The sequence below is a fragment of the Euprymna scolopes genome, chromosome 44 (assembly GCF_053919585.1).
Source record: "Euprymna scolopes isolate OS-2025 chromosome 44, ASM5391958v1, whole genome shotgun sequence".
Taxonomy (NCBI): Eukaryota; Metazoa; Mollusca; class Cephalopoda; order Sepiida; family Sepiolidae; genus Euprymna; species Euprymna scolopes.
In genome coordinates this window covers 32,766,606-32,781,356 of record NC_136525.1, presented here as the reverse complement: position 1 = coordinate 32,781,356, position 14,751 = coordinate 32,766,606, and the positions used below count along the sequence as shown (strand labels likewise).

The 14,751-nt window shown below is 34.5% G+C and overlaps 2 protein-coding genes across 2 annotated transcripts in view; one reads left to right on the top strand and one right to left on the bottom strand.

The window, feature by feature from the left end:
- Nucleotides 1-14,751, top strand: part of LOC145268767 (N-acetyltransferase 9-like protein) — a 183,928-nt gene that overhangs the window by 50,226 nt on the left and 118,951 nt on the right. The window lies entirely within an intron of this gene.
- Nucleotides 1-14,751, bottom strand: part of LOC145268766 (putative sodium-coupled neutral amino acid transporter 12) — a 102,702-nt gene that overhangs the window by 27,908 nt on the left and 60,043 nt on the right. The window contains exons 7-8 of the mRNA XM_080124365.1: nucleotides 8,190-8,289; nucleotides 4,069-4,177 (exon numbers count right to left, since the gene is read on the bottom strand). Of these exons, the coding sequence (XP_079980491.1) occupies nucleotides 4,069-4,177; nucleotides 8,190-8,289 (209 nt within the window). The remainder of the gene's footprint in view (nucleotides 1-4,068; nucleotides 4,178-8,189; nucleotides 8,290-14,751) is intronic.

Below are 14,751 nucleotides of genomic sequence, written 5' to 3'. Positions count from 1 at the left end.
GGTCACAGTCACTACGAAATTACTCGGACAAATTTTGGTCTAAAAATTTGAAATCTTACATTAAGTGTATTCACACGTAGGGCAAGTTATGAGCAGTACATAGGCCCCGAGCAAAGCTGGGCTGAACTGCTAGTATATATATATATATATATATATATATATATATATATATATATATAATATATATATATATATATATATTAAATCCGTCGCCAAGGCCGCTGGAAAAATGGTGGGATCCTTCTATCGATCCAGTAGATATCTCACTGCTGATGCAATTCTCTATCTATAGAAAAGCCAGGTACGTCCAAGGATGGAGTACTGTTGCCACATCTGGGCAGGAGCTGCTAGAAAGGACTTGTCCTGCCTTGATAGAGTTCAAAATGAACTTCGTAGCCTTGTGGGGGATGTCCTTTTCTCTTCCCTGCAACCTCTTTCTCACAGAAGAGATGTTGCGAGTTTGTCTCTGCTTTATCGTTATTTTCATGGCAAGTGCTCAGCTGAGCTCCATTCTATGGTCTCCTCTCGCCAAACTTCCACAAGAAACACCAGTCTAGCAGAAAACACTATCACTAATTTCCCCCCACTCTTTATCTGTGCCTAAACCTAAACGTAGATTCCATGAGCAAAGCTTCTTTCTTAGAACTGCACACCTGTGGAATTGTCTTCCATTTTCCTGCTTTCCAGCTGACTACAATATGGTTGTCTTCAAGTCTAACGTAAACAAGTTTTTGATGAGCCGTTCCATATAAGTTAACAAATTTACCAAATTTCCATTACTAACGATTACTATATTGTCCAATTTCTACTGTACACTCTTTAACCCTTATCAAGGCAAAGAGGCCACTCGAGGATAAGTGGTGATGCCTATGTAAAAAAAAAAAAAAAAAACACACAAAAATGACAAAAGTCTATATTCCAAAGTTCAAGATGTTGCCTATCTTACTGTTTATTTTTTTAAGTATGTTAGATTCTTGACAGCACCTGTTTTGTAGGGCAAAATCATTCATCAGTCAATTTTTAATTTATTCCGCATTTAACTCATCAGAAGAAAAGGAACTCCTCAACTTTAAAAGAAAAAGGAATATGGGCATGATTACAAAATCTGAAAATCAAAAGTGAAGTTGGAATTGCAAAAAAATTGTGATTTTTTAAATTAAAGGATTGATATAAATAAAAGGTGAAATATATATATATACATACATATATATATGTGTGTGTGTGTGTGTGTGTGTGTGTGTGTGTGTGTGTGTGTGTGTATACACATACATGCCTGTGTATAAATAGTGTATTTTGCTGTCTGAATAGTAGCTCTTTGGAAATATTTTTATATATTTAAAATTGTCCAAATGGTATGAAACAATTATAACGCATAATAAAATACATGAAATGATGTTCCCATTTTACATTTTGTTAGCTTGATTTTTGCTAATATATATATATATATATATATATGACTTGCATGCCATCAGCTAGAATCGAAATGAAAACATACATTTTCATTCCTTAGCTCTGAGCCACACCATATGTGTGTATATATATATATATATATAATTATGATTAAATAATAATTAATCATTTTTACTTACAGACACTAGTGTTTCATGCTTATGCAATCATTAGTGTAGGATAAGAATTTCTGCCGGTCATGAGATTTTACTCCATTTGCCGAGCCTCTACTTCAGGGCGACCAAACAATTGCCCTGGGAATGAAGGAGACTAAGAACTATTAAATGCTGCCGAATTTGGGCAAGTATATTAGGTAATCTAGAATGTTCGTATGTTAAGACGCTAGTTGCTTGCCTTAGTTATAACTCCGCAGACAGTGTCCATCCTTAAGTATTCTTAAAAGGAGCGTGATAATTTTAATTAAATAATAGTTATTCATATTAACCTACTAACACTAGTGTTTCATGCTTACACAATCATCAGTGTAGGGTAACAATTTCTGCCCGTCATGACATTCGAACCCAACCATGAAACCACCTTTCACTTCATTGCCAAGCCTCTATCTCAGAACCACCAAACAATTACCATGGCAATGAAAATAATTAAGAAAACATAACCTTCTTAGTGACATGCAATATGGTTTCCGCTCTGCTAGATCTACAGCAGATGTGCTTACAGTTATATCTCATGGGATTAGTGAATCTCTCATTGGAGGCTTCCTTTCTAGGGTAATTGCTCTTGACATACCAAAGGCCTTGGACAGGGTATGGCATAAAGGTCTACTTCACAAGATCTCCAGCTATGGTATAGCTGGAAATGTCGTCTCAATTCTTAAATCATTTCTCTCTGATAGGTTCATAAGAGTAGTTGTTGATAGGCAGAAATCAGAAGCTCACAGTATTAATGCTGGAGTCCCTCAGGGGTCCATTCTGGGCCCAACTCTCTTCCTGATCTACATCAACGATTTTCCAAATCACTTTCTTAGCTCATTCGTAGATATTTTTGCTGACGAATATCCAAAAATTGGCCCAAAACATTCATTCTTTAACCATCAACTGGGCCGTTTTTACAAGGAGGGGTCACTTTTTTTGTTGACATTTGAGCAAAGTCATCATACGCCTTGCAATGACTAACCTTATTTCGAACACTGCTGACGTCGTTTGTCACGGTGACAAAACTGCCGCTTTTCTTTTCACTTAAAATTTTTTTTTATTCCATTTTCACTCCAAACAAGGCCACTTGATGTTGGGTGCTACTATCAGGGACATAAGGTGCAGGGATAGGGAGTTTAGCAGCAAGATGTCTGTTCACATTACACTTAAACTTCTGCATGTCAGTACAGTTGGGAAAATAGAATCTAGCAGTTCTGGGGAAGAAGCTATTGGAGCAGAAGGTTTTCTTACATTTAGGGATTTCTACTGTATTAGCAGCAGCAGCTAACTTGAAGTATTAACTTAGTAAACAAAACGGCAAATGTTTTTTTCCCCCAAAATTAATTTTAATTATAAAATAGAATTAGAATAATCACAACATAATTCGATTCCAGAAGTAAAGTACATTTTAGCATAAAGAAAAAAAAAACCTTTGGAAATACAAGATATTGATTAACGTACATTTAGTATATATATATATATATTATATATATATATATATATATTATATTTTTATTTATATAGAAAAATATTACATATTCACTACACTGAACATGGTAATGTTTCAGACAATTGGTTAGCAAGAACCAAAAGTCCTCGTCAGGCGACATAATAAAGGCATCTGGTTCTCAAATGGAAGAAATGAAATATATTTTTTTATTTATAAAAATAAAAAGTTCAAGCCGTAAATATAAATAGGAGTGGTGGTAGATTAAGTGACATTTTAGACTCAAAGTAGGAGGCGATAGGGGAAAAGAGAATATCAAGACATAATAGGACAAATGGGTGGAATGAAAAAGGATATACATATATATATATAGATATATTAACACCACACACACCTCCAAACACCCAGGCAACGCTGGGTACCCCCACTAGTGTATATATATATATATATATATATATATATATATATATATATATATATATATATATATATATAGGGCAAACCAGAACTGACTTTGCATTGGAACAAAAATTGACTCGGTCAAGAAGGATTTCTTGTTCCCCAGAAGGAATCCTTCTTTAACCGAGTCAATTTTTATTTTAAAGGATTTCTTCCAGTGAAGAAAAAAAATCCTTCTTGACTGAGGATAGAATCAATAAAATGTAATATTCTTCATTATTAAATTAACAATCTATCCGTCTAATCAATCCTCACAATACCATCTTGAAAACAGTCTAAAGGAAGAAGGGAGCTAATTTCAAATATTTAAAACTTGTAAGATTTTAAAAAGCCATTTTCAACATAGGGAGGAGGGCATTAGAAAAACTCAAATTCACTTTAAATGATTTTCTTTAGAAAAATTAAAACTACATCAATATACATGATTTTTGGTGTATGATATTTTCTTTCCATAACGCATGCATACATCATACAGATTTTCTTTATTTTTGTTTTTCGCATAGGAAGAAGTTCTGGACAAGTACATTTTTTTAAAGCGATTTATATAGTTAAATAACTTACGATAAATATTTGGTATGCATGCCACCGATTAAGAGAAGAGTTTGGCCAACACGGATCATCATACTGCAGTGTACGATTATGCATCGTTTCATTATCCAGTTGATATGTGCTAAAAAAAAAAAAAATTCAATAAGTTTTATTTTTTAATGTTTTTTGAATTTGATGTAGTTACTCATTGCTAAAAAAGAAAATTGTACATAAAATTATTTCTATGACAAATATTTGTTTAAATTCAGTTTAGGATCAAAAGAATCATGAGTAAGGGAGATCGCTCCAAAAAACAGAACTTTTTCTCCAAACAAGGGGAGATAACACTGAATTGTTTCATGGTAAATAAAACATTTTTTGGTGCCCAAGTTTTCTAAGCTGGTTTAGAAAAATTTGGGGGTATTGAATCCGAAAATCATTAATTTTTTCTCATCAAGTCAAGTTGTTGAGGCATTTGCTGTTTAATACCTGTTTTACCTTAAAATGTTACTTTCTTCCTAATTTCTTCCTCTGGTTGGTCTTTACTTCGTTTTTACAACGACACAGCACGCCTCTTTCTTTTTTATCCGCTCCCATTTCCAGCATCAACGGTTTTATTCATTTCTTCTTCTGGATAATGTGTTTGTTTACTTTGTCATGCAATGTGACATTTCATGTTTCATTTCTTAAACTTATTCAGTCTTTCAATTTCTTAAAATTCCATTTTCGTACCCTCATTTTTTTGTTTTTACTATCTCAAACCCGTCATTTTTTCTCTTTCAGTTTTTACTTTTTCTCTTTAAATAAATATACCTGTGGATTATGTACTAGTCTTCAAAATCATTATTTTTTTTAGAATAGTTTACCTGACTAAAACACAGACGCGTGCGATGACAGTACGTTAGGTGTGCTTCTATATACATTCTAGCTTCATAATTATCATTGCAGGTCATTATTGTAATGTATGATAATTGATCATGACATCACAAAACTTAAAGTAAAAGTCAAATTTGCTATACAATGAAGTATGTAGTTACTAAGAAGTGGACACAGTAGTAAATAGGCCTATTGTGGCATGTTTTTGTTGATTTCTGGGTCAAAAGGTTTATTCTCTTAATATTAGAAATTCATTTATAAGTCAGACAAGAAATAAACTGCATTATTTTACTTTCATTGCAGATTTTGTGAGCAAAAATTAAGCATGACTATATCATATGACGTTTAAACAATCCAAATGTGTTTTGCGATATTTGCGGAGAATATATGTTGCAATCCAGCAGGAAACAAAATCAGTGAATTTGTGAAATGTGTTTATCTTGCTTACTTCAAAGTAATGCTGGGTGATCACGATAGACATAGGCACCCCATATTTTATGCAAGCAATGTGTCGATCATATTTGACAGGTTGACAAAAAAGGATAGAAAGTCACTCTGCTTTGGAATAACGGTCTGGCGTGACCTGAAAAACCATTTCGATGACTGCTATTTCTGTGCAGTCAAAACGAAAAGAATCAACAGGAAGAAATGAAATTCCTGTTCCACTGTTTAAAAGCTTGCCGGAATTGGAATTGTCTGGTTCTGAAGAAGACCAAGCCTCTCTTTTGTCGACTGACAATAGTGAAGCCACTGTTTCAGATGTCAGTTTTCCTTCTTCACTACCGCAATTTTTTTCTCAAGGAGAATTTAATGATCTGACTAAAGACCTCAACCTTTCCAAAGAATCTTCTGAACTTTAACTTCAAGACTCAAAGAAAAAATCTACTTCAGCCTGGAACTCTCATAACTTTCTACAGAAAACATCATATTGAAATCTTGCCATATTTCATTCAGGAAAATGACATAGTATATTGCAATGACGTTGCTAGCCTGCTGCGGCAGCTTGGTGTAAAACAGTATTATTCTCAAGATTGGCATCTTTTTACACACAGTTCTAAAAGAAATTTAAAATATGTTGTTCTTTACAATGGCAACTTATATGGATCAATTTCTCTAGACCATTCAACAACCCTCAAAGAAAAATATGATGAAATCAAATTTATTCTGGAAGAGATTTCATACAGACAGCACCAACTGATCATATGTGTCGATTTGAAAATGTTTGGGTTTGTCCTCAGACTGCAAAGTGGCTACACAAAATTTCCTTACTTTTTGTGCTTGTGGGATAGCAGGGCAAGAACAGAGCACTGAATTAAAAAAAAAAAAGATTGGCCTGTGTGCAGTAAACTGATTCTTGGCTCTCTCAATGTTCTGGCTTCACCTTTGGTGGAGCGTTCCAAAATTGTGTTTCCTCCTCTTCACATAAAGCTTGGCATCACGAAACAGTTTGTGAAGGCTCTTCAGAAAGATGGCGATTGTTTCAAATATATTTGCATGAAATTTCCAGGCTTAACCATAAAGAAGTTAAAAGTTAGAATTTTTGATGCACCCCAGATTCGAAATTTAATGAATGACGCAAATTTTTGTAATTTTTTGAATCCTGCAGAATTGGGCGCTTGAATGGCATTTACAAATTTATAAAATTCTTCTTGGGTGCAAATATGAGCATCAAGTTACATTTTTTGCACAGCCATCTTGCCTGTTTTCCAGAAAATCTAGATGATGTAAGTGATGAGCAAGGGGAGCGCTTCCATCAAGACATCAGCAACATGGAAGTTCACTATCGTTGGGATGCCACCATGCTCGCATTGGTCTATCAAGCATGATGATGCAGGAGCCCCCCCCCCCCATTCTAGAAAATCAGTAAAACATAAATTTATAGATGATGATGATGATGTCTATTCTTAGCATTTTTTACACCTTCAAGCTTTGTGAATATTTTGATGTGATTTCATGAATACGTGTCTTAAAGTTACATAAAAATATTATTTCTTCAATTTGCCTGTTTTTATTGTAGCTATCAATACCATAGCAGAAAAACTAGACCTGATAAAAAAAAAAAAGTGACAGCATTTCTGGAATCAGCACCCTTAAATTAGGTAAAAACAATTGAAACATCTTAGGCACCATGACAATTTTTTTTGTTGTTGGCCAGTGTAACCATTATAGACTGCAACTAAAAACATCGAGAATAGGGGGGTAATCAACATTCTTTCTCTTGAAACTAGTGAGCAAAACTTTCTGATACAATGGAGTACTGCTGTCACATCTGAAACAATGATTTACAGTCCTAATAGAGGATGATCTTAGAATTTAAACTAATGGGAAAAAGCGTTGTAATATTTATCCGACGAGTATTGCTTGGAGTATTATTTGACAGAGTCTAAAATAGGCGGGAATAATCTTTTCTGTTCTCTAATTCCCTTTTCACAGAAGAGATACTGCTAATCTTTCTCTACTCATTATTTCAATGGAAGGTGCTCGACTGAGCTCCAATGTCTGCCTCTTTATTATAAGACATTCAATGCAAGTACTCGTCTTCAACTGAAAAGAACTTTTCTTCTTCAGTATGCTTAACATGAAACAAAATTTTGATGAACAGTTTCTTTCTCAGAACTTATCTGTGAAAAAGATTATTACAGGACTGTTTTCCTGTTAACTATAACATGGTCGTCGACAAATACGTGTCATAAACCTCATAAGCCATCAAAATTTATCTGCTAGATTTTTTAGTTTCAGTATTCCCATAATTTTTATTATTATATTAACAATCTATCCATCATCTAATCAACTCTTATTCTCCAGTTGCTTTGGACCTCGATAAAAGGAAGATTAAATCCAAACAGTACAAGAAAATATTATGTAGAAGAGTACAATTGATAGTAAAGTCACATGGAAAAATAATTCTTTGATTAGTCGATGTGGAAAAGTTAAAACACAGTTCACAAGGAAACACAAAAGGAAATCATAAAATGGACTTGAGAGATAGGAATTTAATAATGAAGCGGAAAGATAAAAAACTGCAAAAGACAAAAAAAAAATGTCAAAAAAAGAAATGTAAACAACTAAAGTATATAAAAGGGCAAGAAAGTATATAAAAGGCAAAAAATAAAAGATAAAAAATAAAAGATAAAAAATAAAAGATAAAAAATAAAGATAAAAAATAAAGATAAAAAATAAAGATAAAAAATAAAGATAAAAAATAAAGATAAAAAATAAAGATAAAAAAATAAAATAAAAAATTAAATAAATAAAGATTAAAAAAATTATTTTTTTACCATGCAATATCGTGAATAGATTTTGGAACGGTCACTCCATAGATGGCCAAGTCTCCATACAAGTAGATAATAATGCACAAATAAAAAAAAGAAACGCCCACTGAAACAGGAAATAAAGTCAAACGTGATATCAAACAAAAAAGCAAACCATAAATTAGGTGTGTTCACTCATTTAAAGCTTTAATACATTGCACAATCATATTTGTGGACATCATATTACATGGAACATGGGTTAATAAGAATCAACGTTTGATATATAAACTTAAATGTGAATTAGATCAAACTTTTAAGACATCAGAAAATTAGTTGACGTTTTATATATATATATATATATATATATAATATAAAGCTGAACGTCTGTGTGTGTGTCTGGTCACAAATAGGCTCCTTTATGGTTGACTATTATAGAAAACTGATCACATATAATGATAGATGTATCGAGACACAGGAATCGGAATGTTTGATCTGGTATAATGATGATTCATTAAAATTGTGGGGTCTGCGTACGTGCCTGGTCCACAAAGTATGGAAATAAAAAATTTAAAAATGAAAAAAAAAAAAAAACGTTTACAAGTTTTTTTGATATAGATGTACATAATAATACTTTGATAAGTATGTTTTAACTTAAATAGGGATGGTATAATAAAATTGTGGGGTCTGCATTCACACCTGGCCTCCATAGAATGGAAATAGGCACAAACTTTAATAAAAGACTTTTCATATTTATCTGCATAAGTATACTTTGATATTTATGTTTCAGTTTGAAGAAATATGGTATAATAAAATTATGGGGTGTTCGTTGCGCCTGACCTCCATAGAATAGAAATATGTCACAAAGTTTAACAAGGTTTTTTTTAATATAGATCCACAGAATATTGTGATAAGTGTTTCAGTGTGAACAGGCATGGTATAATAAATTATGGGGTTTATCTATTTTATTTTTACTTTCATCATATTTTGCTTTGGTTTTGATACCCCCAAATTCGAAGCTATCTCTTTACAATCCATCCTTTTCATAACCTATCATACTTTCATAAATCAGAGTCTATTTTCTGTAGGCTGTTTTTGAACTCAATCAACTACAGGTACTTTTGCTAGTATATAAAATAAAAGGCAAAAAATGTAAAAGATAAAAAAATATAAAAAGACAAAAAATAAAAGAAAAAATTAAATTAAAAATTAATATATCTATAAAAATGAGAATGTGAGAGGATACTTCAACTTCTCAATGAATTTTCGATCTACAGATTTCAAATTTGGTATATAGGGTATTCAGACATGTGGAAAATTTTTTAATCACTTTTCATCCAGAAAAAAAGGGTAAAAATTGAACAATTGGTACTTGCGGGTCATCAGATTTTTATCTGTTTGCCAACTGTTACATGACTGCACATGTGTGAATCATTCACATGACAGCTTCTTTATGTGAAGAATAAATAGGTTTGAAAACCTTTTTTAAAGATTGTAGTAAGCTGGCCTAATGGTTATCGTACTTGACTCACTGTCTTTAGGTTTTGGTTTCGATCTTCGCTAGAGCATTTTTAAAAATTTATTTACAAGAAATGAACTGCTTAGAAAAAACATAAAACTTGCATACACATGTCTCAGTTTATTTCCTTTTGTTTTACTTCGTTTTTTTAGAGGAATTTAACGTTACGTTTAATACTAGACAATGCTGGATACATCTGCTAGTATATAAAGTCATACCTAATGAATCAAATTAGATTGATAAAGAATATCTAAAACTATATAAGAAATTCAGTATAACATGTATAAAAAAAATAATAGGGTAATATATTATATAAAAAAACACGCACAGAAATATTTTTAAAAATTTTTATATATTTTTAAATAGAACTAATCTCTAAGAATATCATAAAATAAATAACATCTATAATATAAAAGCGAAAATGTGTGTTTGTGTGTGTGTGCATTTTTTTGTATGTCCGCCAAAGGCTTGGGGGGGGGGCGCTCAGAGGGGTCACTAAATCTTACAACTTTTTATATACTGTCTAGATTATATGTCCGATTTACGAAATGAGATCGTCTGAATCGTTTATTATGTTACAAAATTCGCAATTTCATTTTCTCTACTACTATGGCGTGATGTTTGACCTAGAAAATCACACATTGACGTTTGTTTAACCACCTGCTTTTTTAAACGTTTAACTTCATCCTTCCTCACTTTTCTGCCCGTGTAGCGTCGTGGTAAGTTGTCAGGCTATTCACCTCAAGGCTTCAGGTTCGCGCCTATCTCCCTATCAAAATTTTTTTTTTCTTTTATACCCGGGCAACGCCAGGCACCCCCGCTAGCCTATATATATATAAAAGCGAAAATGTGTGTGTATGTATGTATATATGTATGTTCGCTTTTTGTGTATGTCTGCAAAAAGCTTTTTCCTGAGGCCTTCTCAGGGGCGAGGGTTGCTCCTTAAAACTTTTTATATCACGTCTAAATGATAATATCTACTACTTAACGGGGGGTCGCATGCGTATTTAATTTGCCCGACTTTTACCAGCTCGCCGCGTCTTTGAAAAGCGAAAAGCGGGGGAAATAGTAACTGGCTTGCAAAACTAGGTCCAGCATCACACCACTTCCTTGCACCTGTATATTTTGCTTTATAACCTTTAGCTTAACACGCTTATTAATTCCTCTCCCCTCGTGGCCGAGATGGTTAGGTGTCTTTTTTCGTGTCAATCCTACCTTCCTACTAAAACTTTTTTTTTTCTTTTACACCTCCAAACATCCAGGCAACGTTTTTTTTTAACACACAAACACCTCCAAACATCCGGCCAACGTTTTTTTTTAACACACAAACACCTCCAAACATCCGGCCAACGTTTTTTTTTTAACACACAAACACCTCCAAACACCCGGGCAACGTTTTTTTTTAACACACAAACACCTCCAAACACCCGGCCAACGTTGAGAAACCCCTTCCCCGCTAGTCTATAGTATGAATCTCACCTGTCTGTTTAAATGTATGTATGTATGTCTTCCAAAAACTTTGGACAGAGGCAACAGATTTTCATGAGATCGGTATTCTTTTGAAGCACAACCATTCGGATGACAAATATCGAAAAATTGGACAAAAACATTAATTCCTTAATCCTCAACTGGGCAATTTTCTACAGGGAGGGGTTGCTTTTTCGTTGATATTTTCGAAAGTCATCGCCTCTTTTTGATTTCCTAGCATTAATTTAAACCTATGTCACTTCCGGTTTGGCGATGGGCACAATAGCTAACGCGCCACGTTTCTTTTTTCACTATCTTTTCCTCCTTTGTGATACTGCCCGCCTACTACCACTTTTTTTTTTTGCGCTTGCAATCCCCCCCCCCCTTTTTTTTGCTCAACCAACACTCTTACATACACCTTTGCGTCACGGGTTTGAGCCTGCCTTTTTTCTTTTTGCTCAACACACACCTCCAAACACCTGGGCAACACCGGGCACCTAGGCTAGTAAAAAAAAAAAAAAAAAAAAAAAAGGGCAGCAAAAGGGAAACATCTCTATCAACGAAATACCATAAACAGATTACAAACCTTAAATTAAAAAAAAAATGATTACCAACAAAAGGAATGTAAATAATAAACTACAAAATAATTCGAGAATAGTAAAAACAACTTTAACAGAAAAAAAGTTATTTTAAATCGATTACACACTTGTTTAACACACGTGTGCTTGTTGGAAGATGCCGAGCCCCAATATGCATAGTGCGCCAGGAAAAACTGTATGTATACATATATATATGTATAATACGCCAGGAAAAAATGTCAAGCATATATCACTAGAGCGTTAACTTTAATCAATATCAAAAGAAATACTCTCATGAGTCTAACCTGTAAGATCTCTTCAACAAAATGAAACTACCCAAAATAATAAAATTTCGAATAGAAATAAATTTATTCATCAAAATACAAAACAAATTCCCAAACTTACCAAAATTCTCACAAAATCTGCACGACCTTAAATGTTAAGTCATTAAGCACAAACAAACTGGTTATAGGATGGTGATAAGTAATATAATGAATTCATCTGAACTATTAAAGTAAATTTTATAGCTTTATAAATTACTAGCAGGACCTGTGTACTAGCGTTGACCGGTTGAAATATGACACAAAGCCAGAAAACAAATTAAACCATGTTTGTTAGGGAGAGCTACTGCCGATTCTGGAAAATAGTGGCCACCACTGTCGGGCATTGTCTGGCAGTAACAGCTAGCAGAAACCACTAGCTGTGATTGTCCACACTGGTAGTTACTGCATATTAGTGCTGGTTTAGGTTGCTTACTTGCAGTGAAACACATTTTAAGACACACTTAAGGCAAAGTTCAGCAATATTTTTCAAGATCTTGAATGTTGTGCTAAAGTTAAAACAACTTAAACTGAAGTCAGATGCAAAACCAAAGCATCTTGTATCATACGCAGCTTTAGCTACAGTGGAAAAATACTTGGATCTTCAGCTTAAATGACACACAGGAGACACATCAGTATCCACTATCTGTACTGGATGACTTTCTCAAAACGCAACAGTGGAACTTGTTTTGCAAAACTGGACCTTGCAAATGCATATCTACAAATGGAAGTTGAAGATTCTCATTGGTGATATTATCATTACAAGCATATCCCAAGAGGAACTTCCATGTCACCTAACTTCTGTGATGGATTGAATTCAACAATATGAATTTTATTTAAGGTCAGACAAATGCAAATTCTTCTAAATTTCTGTGAAATATCTTGGATTCTTAATTAACAAAAGTGATTAAAAATCAGATCAGGCAATAAAGCACAATGCAGCCCCATGGGATGTTTCAATTCTATGATCCTTTCTGGGCCTAGGTTCTTTCTTACCAGAATGGCACAAGTTATAGGGCCCTCTTAATAATCTTTTACAAAAATCCAAGAATCATTTCAGAAAAATCTTCATCCTAACTTATTAGACATTTTTATGATTCATTGTTAGACATTACTGTGATGACTGATGCTTCAGACTATGGAATCAGCAGTAATTTTATCATTTTTTTCCTGATAGAAGTAAAAGACATTACATTCACATCAAAATCGTTGCTCTCCACTAAACAAATTGATAATCTCTCCCTTCGCTTCACACCACAGCATTCCCTGACTACAAAGATAAAAAAAAAAACCCAACCCATTCAACTGAATATATACCCCTGACCCAGCTGGTAAATTTGTATATAGAACTCATGACAGAAACTAAATTGTACTATCTGAGCATGCTCGCGCTTCTAGCCTTGAGGTCTGGCCAGTTTCGAATCTGTTTCTCTTTTTTTTTTTTTTTTTTTTGTTCAGTTCCATTACACCCCCTCCCCTTGACATGATGACAACTCAGAGCTGATCTTGAGGAAATCAAACATTCCCTTGTAAAAGTCTCCAAAAGAGACTGATCTTCTTCATCTAGCGCTCCTCTGACATAAAGGTACTTCCTCCTCGGATGACTCGTCTGGAGCAATGTTATTTGCTGTAGATGCATCCTTTTCTTCTGCAGAATTGCTGCATGCCTCGTTAATGCTAATCAAACTTGCACTTTGGGTTGAGCACTTGTTGTCACTTTTGCTCTCCATGGTATCCAGGCCCATGATAGGACGCAAGTTTCCTTCATGGCAGGCCATCCCATCAACAAGAATGTTCTGTGGGCTTTTCACTCCCGTGACGCATCCGCGCGTATAAAGGGTCGCGCAAGACCAAATTCGGGTTTTCACTCAGACATGATCATCCACATTGTATCTATTCTTCTGCTGCTGTTTTGGCATGCCTAGAAAGAGTGTGTCGATACCATCAGTTAACGTGATAACGATGAATCAAGTTAGTTGAGGCAATTGTGGCGAGACCTCGACTTAAGGGGTAACATTGCACCAATAGACTGCTTCCGCTATCGAACATCGTTTTCTTGCCACAATTCACTTCACACACTGATGATACCGCTCCATGCAATCGGACTCCCCACTCATTCAGAAAGTTCTTGAAGACCTTGTTGTGGAATGCTGTATCGTTGTCGGTGAGTATTTCTGCCGGTGCTCCACACTCGCAAAATAAGACTTCTAAGTGGCTGATGATGCTTGCTGCATCCTGTCGTCTTAAATGAAACCCAATTGAGAACCATGTGGCCTGCAGTCAATGAGTAACAGATAGTGTTCACCTTGGTAGTGGGTTACATCCATTCCCACTCGAAACCAAGTGTTGCTAACGTCCAATTTCCCTTTTGGCCAAGGTGTGGGTGGTGGGTCAATCAACTTGCATTTTTCGCAATTTTTTACCACAGCCCTAACCAATGCCTTACGAATCGTGGAATCCATTTGTTTAACGAAGTATAACGTCTGCCTTATGCTGGTAATGGACAGACTTAATTCAGTCAAGGTCGTACTTAGCGCAGAGTACAGAGATTTAACTGCTTTTTTTTTTACGAGATCAAGCCATCGCTGTGTACGGCACAATCACGTTGATACACTGGTTCTCGCCAGATCACCGACGTTAAGCAAGTTGAGCCTGGCCAGTACCAGATGGGTGACCATTTGGGAAGGCGAGGCGCTGTATGTACCTTC